Source organism: Pungitius pungitius, chromosome 2 (assembly GCF_949316345.1).
Source record: "Pungitius pungitius chromosome 2, fPunPun2.1, whole genome shotgun sequence".
NCBI lineage: Eukaryota > Metazoa > Chordata > Actinopteri > Perciformes > Gasterosteidae > Pungitius > Pungitius pungitius.
The window spans coordinates 1,835,574-1,850,375 of NC_084901.1; the positions used below are offsets into that span (position 1 = coordinate 1,835,574).

Here is a 14,802-nt window from a genome sequence, read left to right on the forward strand (position 1 = left end):
GTAAATGCGCACAAGATAGTGTGTTATTTAGTTTTCAGGATTCCTGAGGCTGACGGACAAGGCCCCTCGAAGAGAAGTTCTGTTAGACCCGCCCTCAAACTTAATCAGGTACAACAGTGTTTATCTGCGTTAGTGATAGTTAGATAAATATCATCATGCAACAGCGTGTCAAAAAGTCATTACATATCAATTGCCTTAAAAGGTGACTATCGGGTTGTAGGTGGAGTTGTTCCCTGCAGCACAGGAAAGGTCAAAATCTAGAATATTTTACTAATCGATTCTCTATTTTTGACTTCATCGGTTTCCTTTCAAACATGGAAGATGAATCCAGAGTGAAGCACCAGCATTTATTGGGAGGAAAGACGAATAAAGACATTTTGGTTCTGTAAGGGGTTTATTTTCTCCATATATTTTACAAATAGAAGCACAAACGTTCATTGACTCGTCATCTCAACAGTGTCTGCAGTACTTTGAAGAGCTATTAGGTAATGGAAACGAAGATCTCATCCTTTTTATCTGGAAAGAAGAAGAAAAAAGAAAGTGAGGACAAACATGGCTGAGGACAAGGGGACACATCTGGACATACCCTAAAACACACTAATATGCTAGACTATTACACAGGAGCTACGTATTTCTACATGAAAGGCTCCTGGCAGCGTTACCTCCTCCCATTAAACTGGCCTTAGGTCCTGAGTCCAGCAGAGGACGAGGAGGAGGACAATAGTTCAGAGGGGACATTTCAAAAAGGACATGCATAGAAGAGAGAGAGGAGACACTTACAGAGCAGCAGCTCCAGAGATGATCTCAATGAGCTCCTTGGTGATGACGGCCTGTCTGGTACGGTTGAAGGTGAGGGTCAGCTTCTCAATCATCTCAGCTGAGGGGAGGGGGCCGAGAAACGGGGGTCAGTGGAAATGGAAAACTTTACTTCATGTATTTGGTGTTTGTACAAGTGCCATTTAAAGGGCCTTTGAATCATTTTTAATCCCACAAGATACATTTCATTACACGCCTAGTATCAAATATAAAAACTACAAAAGGATGCCAATCAGGGGCTATGGACAGCTGCTCTAAAAAGTTAGTCTATTAAGTAATAATAATATAACCTCATCATGCTCTTAGTTTGTCACACATTTTGGAACAGGTGCTAAATGAATGAATCTCTTCTTTAACGTAAATGGTGGCCTGACATAACGTTTCAGAGAAGCCTCCTGGGGGAGAAAGGCGTCCTTACAGGCGTTCTTGCTGGCGCTGTCCATGGCGGTCATCCTGGCACTCTGCTCGGCGGTGGAGGACTCCTTCATGGCCATGTAGATGATGTTGACCAGAGCGAACTCCTGGTAGTTCCTCAGCACATCAGCATCGATGTCATCATAGACGCCCATGCTCTCTGTCGGGGGGGAGGGGGGGGGGAGACACAACAGGTTCAACACCTCTCTGAGCAGGACACACCTGAGGATCTGCGCCAACATATGCATTTTTATAAAAAAACACTACCTGAGTTAGTGACTGTGTCCACGGAAAACAAAGGCTTCGAGTCCGTCTTGTATGAAATAACAGACCTGCGTCAGAGAAAGACGTCAATTAAAAACCCCCCATAGAACCGTTTGAATGAACAAAAGAAACAAAGGCAGCGTACCTGAATCTGTTGTAGACGACGGAGCCCTGGTCAAACTCGTATCCACAATCGAGCAGCTCGCCGGCCACGATGGAGGCGTCGCTGAAGGTGGGCGGCTTGCGGCCGACCTCCTTGCAGTTCAGAATGATGTGTTGTCCATGAGTTCTGATCAGGAACAGTGAGCGTGATTAGTGCAGTAAATTAATCACCAGCACGTGTGTTCTTTAAAAAAAAATATAGAAATCACTTCTCTAAATCTAACAACACTAGAAATGTCTGTCGTAAATAAACAGTTACATCCGCAAAACAGCTGCTCTGAAAAGCTGTGAACCGGTGCCTTGTAGTGGATGTTTTGGAAGTGGCGCTGCATGTGTACCTGTGCAGGATGCCCCTCAGCTTGTCTCCCACATTGATCACCATGACCTCCTTGCCGGCGCCGGTCAGGAGGGCGATCTCGCTCTTAATGGCCTTGGCCACGTTGGAGTGGATGGCCCCGCAGAGTCCACGGTCGGAAGTCACGCCGACGATCAAGTGCTTGGCGGCCTTGTCCTCCGGCGCCTTGATGTCGGCCTTCTCGTAGAGGGCTGGAGGGGAAACCACGATGCTTAGACCCGCGTCAAAATACACACTATCGAGGGTGAAACTAGTAAAGCCAGAGGACAAGACAGGTGTGCATACCCAGGGCACCAGTTCCGTAGACTCTGGCTGGCTTCAGCTGCCTCTCAGCGCGAGCGTACTTGGCAGCGGCCACCATTTTCATGGACTTTGTGATTTTCTGGATGTTCTTGATGGACTTCAACCGGATGGTGACTAGAGAACAGGACGGATGTTATTAAGCCAGGATTAAACAACTGAGAAGGTATACGTGTGGTTCAAAGCACAGTAATCTATCAGGCAACTGGATTATCCTTTATTATGGTGAAACAGGTCCACTGTGGTTCAGTTTTTGCATGTCAAACATTGCAGTGATTCAAATAAAAACATTTGAATCTGACATTTATCTCAGAATGTATTTCAGCATTTTGCCGGTGTTTGATCAGTGAGAGTTTATGCTGTTGTCTTTGCACATTAAGAGGAGGATGCACAAGTACTTACTGTCCTTCAGGGTAGCCATGTTCCTGACCTGCCCACTGTGGACAGAAACACTGCGTGTGAGCTTTTACTGCGAGCATTACAAACACGTAACAGCCTCCATAACACAGTGGAACTTTAACCGCAGCTTGCGTCACGTTGGCATCGATAAATGTGGATGAAACGTGACTGTTTGCTAGCTAAAGCTGCCAAAGTGCTAACGTTAGCATCCGTCAACCTAGTAACGGCTGCGCTCATAAGAATTGACAGTTAGCCCTGGTTAGTTCTACTCATGACTTTGATGGATAATGTAGTGCCAATGATTTCAATCAACTAGCTAACTATTTATTCTCTTTGCTTTTTTCTCGCGCAATGTCAGAGCGTGTAAGCTAAGCTAGCGTTAGCTTCTCTGAAATTGCCCATTCAGATCGCAGCACATCGATGTCATTCATTAGCCGCGGCCTGCACGTTAGCACGTCCTTGCGTTCAATAACTGCATGACTTAAAGAATGCACGGTACTCTCTTACTCTGATCAAGTGTCACATGAGGAACAAACAAGTAAGATACAAGTAAAGAAGCCTGTGAAAGTATTTAAATGCGTTTGACTTTACCATTGTGGGGCGAACACCAACGCGCTGGTCCTGGCGAACATGGTTACTGCTATGAAGGTCAGACAAGCACAACTGCGCAGGCGCAAACAACAGGCAAAATGGACGAATGGTGCGTTCATGAGCTGGCAAATATATCGTTAAGTGGGAGATCCAAACGCGTGAACGAACGTAAAAAGTACATATTCAAAGGATTTACCGTAGTAAAAGATAGCAATACGGTGCAGGAATTCTATGTAGTACGTACATTTCCTGTATTCAAAAGTATGCTCTATTGATTGTGTCATTTGGATTTCATTTTGCAGTCCATGCAATACGTTCGACTCACATGTATAAGTAGAGTAAAATCTAAGTTCATGTATTTTATGTATTGTATATCAAGTATTTTCTTTGTGCTAATTATTTTTTATTACATTTCTCTTCTGTTTAGAGTTTCACTCTAACTGATAAAGGTACTCAAAATCAATCAGAACGTCATATTTATTTAAAAACCAAAGCTTATATCAAGTCCTTGACTGTAGCTAGTTCTCGCGAGATTGAAGCCTTCGCGCGTGATTATGACGTTGGACATGCGGAAACTGTTTACGTTAGCAGCTAGTAGCTGTTCATGGTCGAGCCGCCATTCCGGGAGACTCTTCCCTCTGTTTAAACGTTGTATTTACACTTAGTAGTGTTTTTTTGTGTTTGTCTACTTTGGTTAGAATGGGGAAAGCGGATTTTCTCTCCCCGAAGGCGATAGCCAACCGGATAAAGTCCAAAGGTCTCCAAAAGCTGAGATGGTATTGTCAGATGTGTCAAAAACAATGCCGAGATGAGGTGAGATGTTGGCTAAAATCGGTCTGATTCAGTCCGTTTTTTTGGTTGTTTGTTTAACGTATTTGTCCCTCCAGAATGGCTTTAAATGTCACTGCATGTCCGAGTCCCACCAGAGGCAGCTGCTGCTGGCCTCGGAGGACCCAAACAAGTTCATGGACTACTTCTCTGAGTAACTTCCCTTTATGGCTCATCAATAAAATAAGAAATGATGTAAAGTTTTGCACCTCAGGCGGAAAAGTTCATCAATGTTTAATTTCTCTCCAGTGAGTTCAAAAACGACTTCATTGAGCTGCTCAGCAGACGTTTCGGTGAGTCCTGATTCCACTCGGCGTGTCCAGATGTTCCACAGCAGCTGTGTCATTAAGTTGTTTTTTTCTCTGTGTGTGTGTGTGTGTGTTCCTGCAGGGACCAAGCGAGTGCACAACAACATCATTTACAATGAATACATCAGCCACAGAGAGCACGTGCACATGAACTCCACTCAGTGGGAGACGCTCACTGACTTCACCAAGTGGCTCGGCCGAGAAGGTAAACTCTCAGCGCCTCTTCTGAAGCTCCACAATCCACCGCGACGCGTTTAGGGAATTACATTTAGCCTCCATATTTGCAGAGTTAGACCCACGTGGAATTACAGGATTGAGTAAATATTACACGTGTCTCAAAATTTACTTTTGTTTACTCTTGAATATATTTTGAATAGAAGTTGTTGACAAAGGCCTAAATAAGTTATGAAAATGGTGAAAATGGAGTTAATATTAAATAAGAAAACAAAGTACATTATAATAAGAAACGTTGGGACTTCAAGGAGCCTTAAATCTTTTCGATCGTGTAAATGTATGAATGTTAAAAATGAAGCACGTTTAACATCTTAATTGGCTGCCAGGCCTCTGCAAGGTGGACGAGACGCCCAAAGGCTGGTACGTCCAGTACATCGACCGCGACCCGGAGACCATCCGCCGCCAGGAGGAGCAGGCGAGGAAGAAGAAGCAGGACCTGGACGACGAGGAGAGGAGCGCCAAGTTCATCGAGGAGCAGGTCCGCCGCGGCGCCAAGGAGGTCGAGGTGAGCGCCGGCGCCGCCACCGAGTCCCACTAACTGGAGATCGATGTGTTTTAAAAGAAAGAAATCCTATGTGTTGTTTCTGTATTTCACTTTGTAGGAAACTCCAGTTTTCACCGAGCTGAAACGTGAGAGCGAAGAGGAAAAAGGTCGGTTCTTCTTGTCTTTTTGTTCCCGTTATTTTCCTCGTGCGCGTCTTTCCACTCACGCTCACCTCTGCTCCCGCAGTCGCTTTCAACATGGGCGCCTCTGCGTGCGTCGCCGGACCCTCCAAATCCAGGTACAGCGGTCTCGGGCACGTTGCTAATTGTGGCGGCTACTTAGCGACCGCTGTGAATATTTAATATTTGTGTGTCTCCCTGAAGCGCCGCCCTGGGTGCGAGTGCCCTCAGAGCAGCAGCAGCAGCAGCAGCGTCCACCAAGAGGAAAGACACCAGCTCCGACTCCAGGGGGGACAAGAAGAAGAAATCCGCCCTGGAGGAGATCATGGAGGTAGAGAAGATGATCCTTTTTTTTTTTTTCGTCCTCTCATCCGGTTTCCACTCACGCCGCGTCTCGTTCAGATGGAGGAGAAGAAGAGGAAGAAGCAGCAGCAGACGGTCCGAACGGATCACTGGCTGCAGCCCAACATCGTGGTCAAAGTCGTCACCAAGAGGCTGGGGGAGAAGTACCACAAGAAGAAGGCCGTCATCACGGTAACGCCCGCCGAACCGCACGGGGGCCACGAACGTCGGGGGGGGGCGCGGCGCGGCGCTGACGCTTCGCTCGCTTGTCTCTCTTCGCAGGAGGTGCGCGACAAATACGGAGCCGTGGTGAAGATGATCGACTCCGGGGACAAACTGAAACTGGACCAGAGCCACGTGGAGACGGTCATACCTGCACCAGGTGAACCCCCCCCCCCACGCGGCTCTATTCAAAAGCGTCTGTGCGATGGAAACGTCTCGTTCCTCCCCCTCAGCTGACACAAACCCCCCCCCCCCCCCCCCGCAGGTAAACGGGTCCTGATCCTGAACGGTCCGCACAGAGACGCCGAGGCTCTGCTGGAGGGGATCGACGTGAAGAACTTCAGCGCGACCCTCACGCTGGAGTCCGTAAGTGTCTCCAGAGGCCGTTCACACGCCTGCAGTTGGTCCCGGACAGTTTGATTTCCACACATGCTGCTCTGGATTCACGGTTCATGCTGGACAGGCTTTCCTCCCGTGTGATAATACACTTAAAAAATAATAAGAATAAACAAAAAGTCCCACAAATACCACATAGACTGAAATACTTGCCGTCACACTCGGGGCAATTTAATGAGGCGCCCCACCAGAAACATCTGGAAATGTTCAACATCTTCTGACCACACTCGATAATCAATGAAACACGAAACCTAAAGTTGTTTCCCTCCATCAGTTACGCTTCTATTCTTCTCTGGTCCTCAGGGTCCGCTGAAGGGGAAGACGGTGGACGTCGCCTACGAGGATTTCTCTAAACTGGCCTGAAGCAACAACCTCAGGGACTCTACTGTGTCAGAGTCGTTTCCCCCTTGTACATAAACGCATCGCCGTCATGATCCCAGAGGAGCAACGTGGTCAATTTGTTTCTTTTTTTTATTTTGTATCAGTATTCAAGTTGATCTTAACATTGCAGATTGTACATTTTCTTCCAAATAAATTCAACAGAAATGTTCTTTTGGAAAATGGAATGCACAGAAACACTTGTTCCCATCGTTCTCCTGTGTTTGAACGCGTCTCAGAGCGTCCGCAGGAAGCCGCTGAGGTTCGGGACGATGTAGTCGGTGTAGTGGCCGTCGATGAAGCCCTTCCCGCTGTTGTGGACGAACCAGCAGAAGACGCTGGAGCCGCGTTTCTTATCGCGCCTGTAGTCCTTCTGCCAACCCCTAAAATACACACACACACACACACACCGGAGTGAGCGGTTTACACAAGACGCACGTTTGTCCAGATCGTTCCCACGTGCCAAAACGCACCTGGTGACCTGCAGCTTGTTGCCCTTCACTTCCATGGTGGCCTCCTTCTTCAGAGGGTCGTCTCCCTCGTGCACGTCGTACACGCTCACCTCAGGCTCTCTGGAAAACTGCCCTGAAGAGGCCGCACACAAACGCACACGTTACACAGGTGAGTGTCGGATGAGTTACTGAAGCAGCTGGAGAGTAAAGTAAAACCACAAAAAAAAGTGCCTCAACTCTGAAGCTCCATCTCCGAAGGACTTTATTACTATTCTTCATTTAAAGTGGTGCTCGTTGTGAATCAGTTGAGACACGTCTGTGGGCTTTTCCTGCGAGTCATTTGGGGGGGGTTTACCTATGAGCCCGTGGACCAGTGGAGAGTACCGGTTGTCGTTGGGGATGTAGACGCCCAGGAAGTCCACGCTGACGGGGTTCTTCTTCCACGCGCGGTGGAGCAGCACCATCACCCGGATGTCGTCGTTCACCACGACGGAGACGTGGGAGTTCTTCACGATGGAGACCCTCACCCTGAAGGCACAAACAGACACAGGAGAATGAGGCCCGACCCCACGCGGCGGCGGGGGAGGCGGAGGAGGCGCGTGGCGGGTTACCCGTCCTGCGTGATGTCCGCCGTGGCGCCCCAGGTGAAGGAGTGGTTGCTCCGGCCGTCGGTGAGGTCGACGCGGTCGGTGGCGACGGTCACGGCGACCCCGTCGGGCTGGTAGTACACCGAGATGGCGCCGAAGTAGGTGCTCAGCTTGCTCTTGTGCGGCTGCTTGGAGCCGACCAGCAGGCCGTTCACCACCAGGCCTGTTGGGGGCGGGAGGTCAGAGGTCACGGGCTGGGCAAAATACAAAAAGCCAGCGTTCCGGGCTTCGAGCGCCGGGTACCTGTTCCGCTGTCAGACACCAGGTTGAGAATGTGTCCAGGTGTGGAGTCGATGTTGAAGCACACGTCCATGTTTCCTCTGAGCAGGTGGATGATGAAGTGAGGGTCGTTATCCACTGGAGAAAGAACGCATTGAGCAGCGTTAACTCTGCAGGTGTGTGTGTACGTGTGTGTGTGTGTGTACGCACGCGCGTTATACCTAGGTTTATCTTTGGAGGCAGGGTCCAATCCTCGGGGCCCTTTCCAGCCTCGTGGGGGGGGGGCGGGGTGGATATCTGGACCCATTCGGGAGCGTCGTAAACCAAAGAAGTTTCCGCAGGGGGGGGCGCCGGGCCTCCGCCGAAGGTCACTGCCACACAATCGTGCAAAAGGTAAGGCGTAGCTTGTTTTCATCAACATTAAATTTAATATTTTTTTAGATACAATTACAATTAAAAAAGTAAATATGTGTTTGTGTTCCGCAGTTCTGAATCCTCAAGTTTGTCTTTTTGTCTTTGCAACAGTTGAACGGAAGGGACCATGTGTGAACGTGGAATGTGGTTGTGACCTGTCAAGTAGAGTCATTTCCTCATAGACGTCTATGGGAGCAGAGGAGTCGCCCCCTGCTGGTCACTACACAGAAGTAGAGTCATTTCCTCATAGACGTCTATGGCAGCAGAGGAGTCGCCCCCTGCTGGTCACTACACAGAAGTAGAGTCATTTCCTCATAGACGTCTATGGGAGCAGAGGAGTCGCCCCCTGCTGGTCACTACACAGAAGTAGAGTCATTTCCTCATAGACGTCTATGGCAGCAGAGGAGTCGCCCCCTGCTGGTAACTACACAGAAGTAGAGTCATTTCCTCATAGACGTCTATGGGAGCAGAGGAGTCGCCCCCTGCTGGTCACTACACAGAAGTAGAGTCATTTCCTCATAGACGTCTATGGCAGCAGAGGAGTCGCCCCCTGCTGGTCACTACACAGAAGTAGAGTCATTTCCTCATAGACGTCTATGGGAGCAGAGGAGTCGCCCCCTGCTGGTCACTACACAGAAGTAGAGTCATTTCCTCATAGACGTCTATGGCAGCAGAGGAGTCGCCCCCTGCTGGTCACTACACAGAAGTAGAGTCATTTCCTCATAGACGTCTATGGGAGCAGAGGAGTCGCCCCCTGCTGGTCACTACACAGAAGTAGAGTCATTTCCTCATAGACGTCTATGGCAGCAGAGGAGTCGCCCCCTGCTGGTCACTACACAGAAGTAGAGTCATTTCCTAATAGACGTCTATGGGAGCAGAGGAGTCGCCCCCTGCTGGTCACTACACAGAAGTAGAGTCATTTCCTCATAGACGTCTATGGGAGCAGAGGAGTCGCCCCCTGCTGGTCACTACACAGAAGTAGAGTCATTTCCTCATAGACGTCTATGGGAGCAGAGGAGTCGCCCCCTGCTGGTCACTATACAGAAGTAGAGTCATTTCCTCATAGACGTCTATGGGAGCAGAGGAGTCGCCCCCTGCTGGTCACTACACAGAAGTAGAGTCATTTCCTCATAGACGTCTATGGGAGCAGAGGAGTCGCCCCCTGCTGGTCACTACACAGAAGTAGAGTCATTTCCTCATAGATGTCTATGGGAGCAGAGGAGTCGCCCCCTGCTGGTCACTGCACAGAATGCAGCTTGCCGCCTGATTGTCGATCCTCGGTCAGGTACCTGAGCAGCAGCCGTGCTTGGGGTCCCTCGGCGAGTCGGCGAGCATCCTCTCCGTTCCGTCCTCGCTCTCCACCAGCAGGGCGGTGAGCGGCGTGACAAACTGATGCTCCACGGCCAGCGTCATGATCCTCTGGGTGATCCTCCTCTTCTTGGCGGCCGAGGGAGCCAGAGACCTGCGGGGAGGGGGGGGGGAAGAGAAACACAGCGGCCGTCAAATCCTCGCCGGAGATGACATCATCATGGCGCTGCTTGGGCTACGTGAGACGCGTTAAGCTCAGCTGATTTTACCTTTCGGAGATCAGCTGTTTGACGGTGATGTAGGCCCACATCTGTCTGGCGAAGCACGGGAAGGAGTGCTGCTGCTTGGCCATCTCCGTGTCCAGCGCCGCCACGTCCCCCTCCGTCTCCAGGGTGATGTCCAGACGAGCCTGCGGGTCAACAGGGACGGCGTCAGAGGGGGGGGGGGCGACCGGCGCGGCACCGCTCCGTTGGCGCTCGTTCGTTTACTCACGGCGGCCGCGGTGGTGAAGCTGGTCAGGGTGCCGCTCTCGGACGGCAGCACCTTCCCGGCCACCACCAGCTCCGAGCCCTGGAAGTACTTGTCGAAGGTGTTCTGGGTGACGTCGGACACCGAGTCCTCCGGGAAGAGGACGGAGATCCTCCTCAGCAGGGGCGAGGAGACCTGGCTGTAGAAGGCCTGCGGGGCGACGAAGAGGAGGAGGCCGTCAGGGAACTAGACCCTGATCTCCTGCTCGTCACAATAAAACGGCTCAAGGCATCAAAGCGTCTTGGTTTTTACATTTCAGCACTTGAACGAGTTTTAAAACAGAATAAACGATGGAGCGGGTCGTCGTACCCGCAGCTGCTCCGCGGCGTCGTGGTTGGCGTAGATCCTCTGAGCCATGCCCCGGTTCTCCGTGGCGATGCGCTCCAGGAAGTCGTAGTCCACGTCGAAGCCGATGCCCAGCGAGAAGAGAGAGAAGTCCTCCTTCATCACCCGCTTCACGTTCTTCTGGATGGTGCTCAGCTTGATCTCACCTGCGAAGGAATCAGCATCTCACTTTTTTGCGGGGTGCATTGAACCGTGAGCCCGGACGGGGGGGGTGGCGGAGGAGTCCTTCTTACCCACAGTGGGGTCTCCGTCGGAAACCAGGATGACCATGGAGACGGATCGAGCGTTGATGAGCCCCTGCGTGGTCCCCTTCACCAGCATATGGGCCGCTTTCATCAGCGCCTCGTTGATGTTGGTACCTGGAGGCATACGGTGTTCAAGGCTCCATCGGACCAGTGGTCAGAGATTAGAGGAGAACTTCCTCTCTCACCTCCGTTGGGTTTGATGTTCTGGATGTACTGCTTGGCGTCTTCGATTTGGATGGAGGAGCCGGTCACCAGGTCCTCGCTCCAGCAGCGCACGTTGTGGTTGAAGTCGATGATGCTGAAGTAATCGTCCATGGTCAGGTCTTCCAGGATGGCGTGCATGGCCTCCACCGTCTGTGAGAGGGGGGGAACGCGTTCTACAAAGTCGGCGGAAATGTGGACGGAAAGGATTCACAAAGGTCTCAAAATGTCTGTGAGAGAGGGAACGTGTAGATCGAGGATGCTCACCTGCTTCATCTTGACCCCCCACATGGATCCACTGACGTCGATGACGAACACAATGTTTTTGGGGAGGGGGGACAGGTTGGAGGGAGCGAAGAAGTGGACGAAGTGGCCGTCTGACACCTGGAAGGAAAAAAAACAGGTGAGCGAAGACGCGTTTCTAGCCGAGAGAGGCTTCCCGACGGGAAGGAAGGAGGAGGAGAGGAAGTAGGAAGCGTCACCTGCAGCTCCCCAGCGTTGCTGTCTCTCGCCACGTCGTACTTGACCGACAGGACGCCGTCGATGGCGCTGTCCGTGCAGTTCTCACACTTCCTCTGCTGTTGCAGGTTCGGCTTGAAGGCGACGTGAGCCTGAGGAATAAAAGATGAAAACACCTCGGCCAGGAGAGCGCCTCTTTCTCTCCTAAAATATTCACGTGACGTTTTGGAACGGCCCTCACCTTGTCTTTGGACGAGGTCACTTTCATCAGATGCGCAAACTGCTCCCCGAGCGAGTTGACCGCCTGCACCGAGGAGATCCCCTTCGGCTCGAAGATGTACACGTCCACCTGAACAGACGGCAGGGGGGGCGGGGGGGGGGGGGTGTCAGCTGACGCTCGGCGGGGTGGAGGACACAGAGGACACAAACAAACCCTCACCTGGAACTGTGGCACCAGCCGGCCGGGCTGCAGGTGGAGCCAGTGCTCGTAGGAGCCCAGCTTCCTCTGCATCATCTCCTGGTAGTGCAGCTCGAACTCGATGTGGCTGCCCGGTGGCACGAAGACCTCCGTCTTAAACGTCTCCATGTCCTGGGAGTTCGCCCTGGAAGAGCAGAAAGACATGTTTTTTTGACTTCACCGAGGGAGGAGGTTGTGGTTGGGGTGGGGGGGTTGTACCTGACGATGCCCGCCGCCTTGCCTCTGGCTCGGGCCTGTGTGTATAGGTTCCTGGCCACGGTCTTCTCCTTCACCGAGCCCACGAAGATGATCCCGTTCACATTCCTGCAAAGGAGACGCCGACGGTTCAAAAGTCTCGTCTTTGAGAGGACCCCACCACCCCCCCCCCCTCCCTCCGGGACTTACATGGTGAAGTTGGTGATGAAAGCCCGCTTGGGGATCTGCACGTTGAAGGCGATGCTCTGGGCTTTGGAGCCCGAGTTGACCACCGAGCTCCTGACGGTGGTGTGGGCGAAACGTGACGTGATGCGGCTCTCCACCTTGTAGCTCTTGACGGTGATGTCATCGCCGCGGACGGCCTGCAAGGAATGGGCGAGACGGGGTTGGGGGTCGGGGGTTGGGGTTACGATATCAAACTAACTTTAATTCTGCATCTGCTTGTATCACGACTGAATCGCCTGAAACGTGACACCACAAAATAACAAGCCAACTGATTTGTTTTGTTGAGGAGCAGAGGGAGAAGCACGCAGTGAGAGAGAGGAAAGTCAATAACCCGCGAGTCATGTGGATCTCTTCAAACAGCAGCTTATTGACCGTGTGATAAGGTTAAACTCTGTCACAGTGGAGTCATACCTCAAAGTCTTCCTGCTCCTCGCTGGTCAACACGGCTCTCTGAAAACACACCAACACATCGGTCTCAATCTGCTCTGTGACGGACCACAGATGAAATGTTCTGCTGTTGGTGAGAAACCAGGCGACACGCCGCCCCATGTCACCTCGGCCCCCTCGAGTCCGGTTGTGTGGAAGGAGATCTCACCTTGTGTCTCTCCCGATGATCCCGTTTGTCTGACTAAAAGAAGAGAAAACACCAACATCAACTTTTCTCTGTCTGCGGAAATTCAACATTAGTGCGATTAATCTCTTATTGAGACATGAAAACGGGAAATGACGCAAATTCCTAAAGCAAATATGCCTAAAAGCAGATATGCCCGAGAGGATTAATGAGGCATTGCTCTTTATTCTGTAAAATTCAGAGAACGCACACTCCAGATATCATGAAATATTAGCAATAAATGAACCATCTGCTGTAGAAAGTGCTAAAGGTCAAGAGTTTAGATTTCATTAAGAAAATTGACACATACACAAAAAAGCTCAAATTGCTACACTTCACACACACAAAACAACTTTTCTCAAAGAATTGATTCTCAATTTTCACTTGTATCTTAAAATCACATAAAGTCACAGATATGACAAAGGACGCGATGTCCTCTCGTCATTAGAAACAAACAAACCCGCACAGATGTTAGTCTAAAAAAAAAAACCTCACCATCTCGTCCTCCCATTCTCCGTCGATCACGAACTCAAAGCAGCGGCCCTGTTGGAGGAGCAGAAGCCCCAGAAGAAGCAGCAGCGGACGCCTCATGTTTCCACGCACAAAACGCCTCAAACACACACATAAATAACAATAAACAGCACTGGCAGAGGGAGCGACTTCTGCCGGAGGAGACACGGGCGGGCTGAACACCGAAGGTTAAAATCCACCAAACTGATCAACTCCCACTCGGGGTCAATATTTGTTGTGTTTCATGCAGGCCGGAGAAGAGAGGGACCCTTTGAAACTTGACCTGCAGCGTTCGCTGAGTAAATAGAACCCGTTTGACTCACTTCTCAGAAATGTCAGGTCGAACTGATTGTTCTGGAGCTCCGCGCGGTGCACCTTCAGTCAAACGTCAGTTCTGATGTGCAGGAGGCAAAGAGAGGAACATTTTAGAATCACGTATCCCCGGTTTACACGAGATGTAATGTTGCGATGTGGCCACAAGATGGCGCTAAATAGCCCCCCCCCCTCCACAACTGTCTCCTCCTTCACCACGTCATCCTAAAAGTGGCGGATTTTCAGTTGGATCCTGGTTTGATGTTTGGGAGATTTTTGTTTACATAGTTATAAAAGAACAATACTTCAATGCAAAGAGTCAATAAAGTAAATATAATAAATACAAGAGAACACCGACTGAATATATGTAACAGCTACAGTTTATGCCTCCACCTTCATAATCACAATAAAAAAATGTAATAAAAAAATTAAATTAAATAATAATTTTCAACATGGGGTCTTTTTGAGTTAACAAGGCTCGTGTGGGCCCTCTGGTGGTTATAAGTAGTACATGTAGATATAAAGCAAACTAAAATCAGCCTTCACTTTATACATTAGATGTTATACATTAGTATTTATTTTCATAGAAACCACATGCCGAATGCATTCATAATCATCAATATGTTTTGCTATAAATTAAACTACCCAGACAAGATATAGCTGGAATAACCTGTTGATTAGAAACCCAATTGGCATTTTGATGAACATTGAAGCATTTATTGTTTTTCTTTTTGCTGCTTTTTGTTGCTTCGTGTAAGTACTTTATGAAGATATGAATACGTCCTTCAGCATGGAGCAGAATCAAAATAAAATCCTCAACTTGCTCTTCACGGCTGCGTGGATTGGAATTTATAAGACAAGCAAAATATGAACTGAGGAGTTTTTGTGGAGAATAAATCGGAGCGGGGCCTGAAAGCAGCGCGTCTCTCTCCTCCGGGCGCGTGGGCGGGTGTCTCCACTCCTCCCCCCCCCCCCCCCCCCC

The 14,802-nt window shown here is 50.2% G+C and overlaps 3 protein-coding genes across 4 annotated transcripts; 1 reads left to right on the plus strand and 2 right to left on the minus strand.

Moving 5' to 3' along the window:
• Window positions 1-375: 375 nt before the first annotated feature.
• On the minus strand, window positions 376-3,417 carry atp5f1c (ATP synthase F1 subunit gamma). Of its 2 annotated transcripts, XM_037462013.2 has the most exons (9): window positions 3,302-3,417; window positions 2,714-2,748; window positions 2,297-2,428; window positions 1,995-2,202; window positions 1,640-1,783; window positions 1,498-1,562; window positions 1,235-1,390; window positions 781-877; window positions 376-516 (listed from the first exon to the last, which is right to left on the minus strand). In XM_037462013.2, the coding sequence occupies exons 1-9, from the start codon at window positions 3,340-3,342 to the stop codon at window positions 513-515; spliced, it is 882 nt and encodes a 293-aa protein (XP_037317910.1). In that variant the 5' UTR covers window positions 3,343-3,417; the 3' UTR covers window positions 376-512. The 2 variants fall into 2 exon arrangements, with proteins under 2 accessions (XP_037317910.1, XP_037317911.1); XM_037462014.2 differs by lacking the exon at window positions 376-516 and having other exon boundaries at window positions 777-877.
• A 448-nt stretch (window positions 3,418-3,865) lies between these two features.
• On the plus strand, window positions 3,866-6,844 carry kin (Kin17 DNA and RNA binding protein). The gene is made up of 12 exons (XM_037462012.2): window positions 3,866-4,114; window positions 4,189-4,283; window positions 4,379-4,422; window positions 4,520-4,642; window positions 4,998-5,176; window positions 5,274-5,322; window positions 5,402-5,453; window positions 5,539-5,665; window positions 5,737-5,868; window positions 5,959-6,058; window positions 6,164-6,264; window positions 6,598-6,844. The coding sequence occupies exons 1-12, from the start codon at window positions 4,001-4,003 to the stop codon at window positions 6,655-6,657; spliced, it is 1,176 nt and encodes a 391-aa protein (XP_037317909.2). The 5' UTR covers window positions 3,866-4,000; the 3' UTR covers window positions 6,658-6,844.
• Window positions 6,758-13,871, minus strand: itih2 (inter-alpha-trypsin inhibitor heavy chain 2). The gene is made up of 21 exons (XM_037461974.2): window positions 13,494-13,871; window positions 12,984-13,016; window positions 12,800-12,838; window positions 12,353-12,525; window positions 12,167-12,271; window positions 11,930-12,092; window positions 11,732-11,839; window positions 11,514-11,642; window positions 11,299-11,415; window positions 11,016-11,184; window positions 10,819-10,944; window positions 10,550-10,731; window positions 10,205-10,390; window positions 9,982-10,121; window positions 9,694-9,866; window positions 8,212-8,361; window positions 8,015-8,128; window positions 7,736-7,934; window positions 7,480-7,652; window positions 7,146-7,257; window positions 6,758-7,055 (listed from the first exon to the last, which is right to left on the minus strand). Exons 1-21 carry the CDS (start codon window positions 13,587-13,589, stop codon window positions 6,908-6,910), a joined length of 2,835 nt encoding a protein of 944 aa, XP_037317871.1. The 5' UTR covers window positions 13,590-13,871; the 3' UTR covers window positions 6,758-6,907.
• Between the last annotated feature and the right edge of the window lie 931 nt (window positions 13,872-14,802).

What these genes read in the sequence shown, in the direction of transcription:
- atp5f1c (XM_037462013.2), bottom strand. Translation starts at nt 3,342, where the DNA reads ATGTTCGCCAGGACCAGCGCGTTGGTGTTCGCCCCACAATG. An exon ending in GTCGTCTACAACAGATTCAG is followed by an intron (nt 1,563 to 1,639) that starts GTACGCTGCCTT and finishes TCTCTGACGCAG; the next exon opens with GTCTGTTATTTCATACAAGA. An exon ending in GGACACAGTCACTAACTCAG is followed by an intron (nt 1,391 to 1,497) that starts GTAGTGTTTTTT and finishes CCCCCCCGACAG; the next exon opens with AGAGCATGGGCGTCTATGAT.
- kin (XM_037462012.2), top strand. Translation starts at nt 4,001, where the DNA reads ATGGGGAAAGCGGATTTTCTCTCCCCGAAGGCGATAGCCAACCGGATA. An exon ending in AAAAACAATGCCGAGATGAG is followed by an intron (nt 4,115 to 4,188) that starts GTGAGATGTTGG and finishes TTGTCCCTCCAG; the next exon opens with AATGGCTTTAAATGTCACTG. An exon ending in GCTGCTCAGCAGACGTTTCG is followed by an intron (nt 4,423 to 4,519) that starts GTGAGTCCTGAT and finishes GTGTTCCTGCAG; the next exon opens with GGACCAAGCGAGTGCACAAC.
- itih2 (XM_037461974.2), bottom strand. Translation starts at nt 13,589, where the DNA reads ATGAGGCGTCCGCTGCTGCTTCTTCTGGGGCTTCTGCTCCTCCAACAG. An exon ending in CGACGGAGACCCCACTGTGG is followed by an intron (nt 10,732 to 10,818) that starts GTAAGAAGGACT and finishes ATTCCTTCGCAG; the next exon opens with GTGAGATCAAGCTGAGCACC. An exon ending in GGTGTCTGACAGCGGAACAG is followed by an intron (nt 7,935 to 8,014) that starts GTACCCGGCGCT and finishes CGCCCCCAACAG; the next exon opens with GCCTGGTGGTGAACGGCCTG.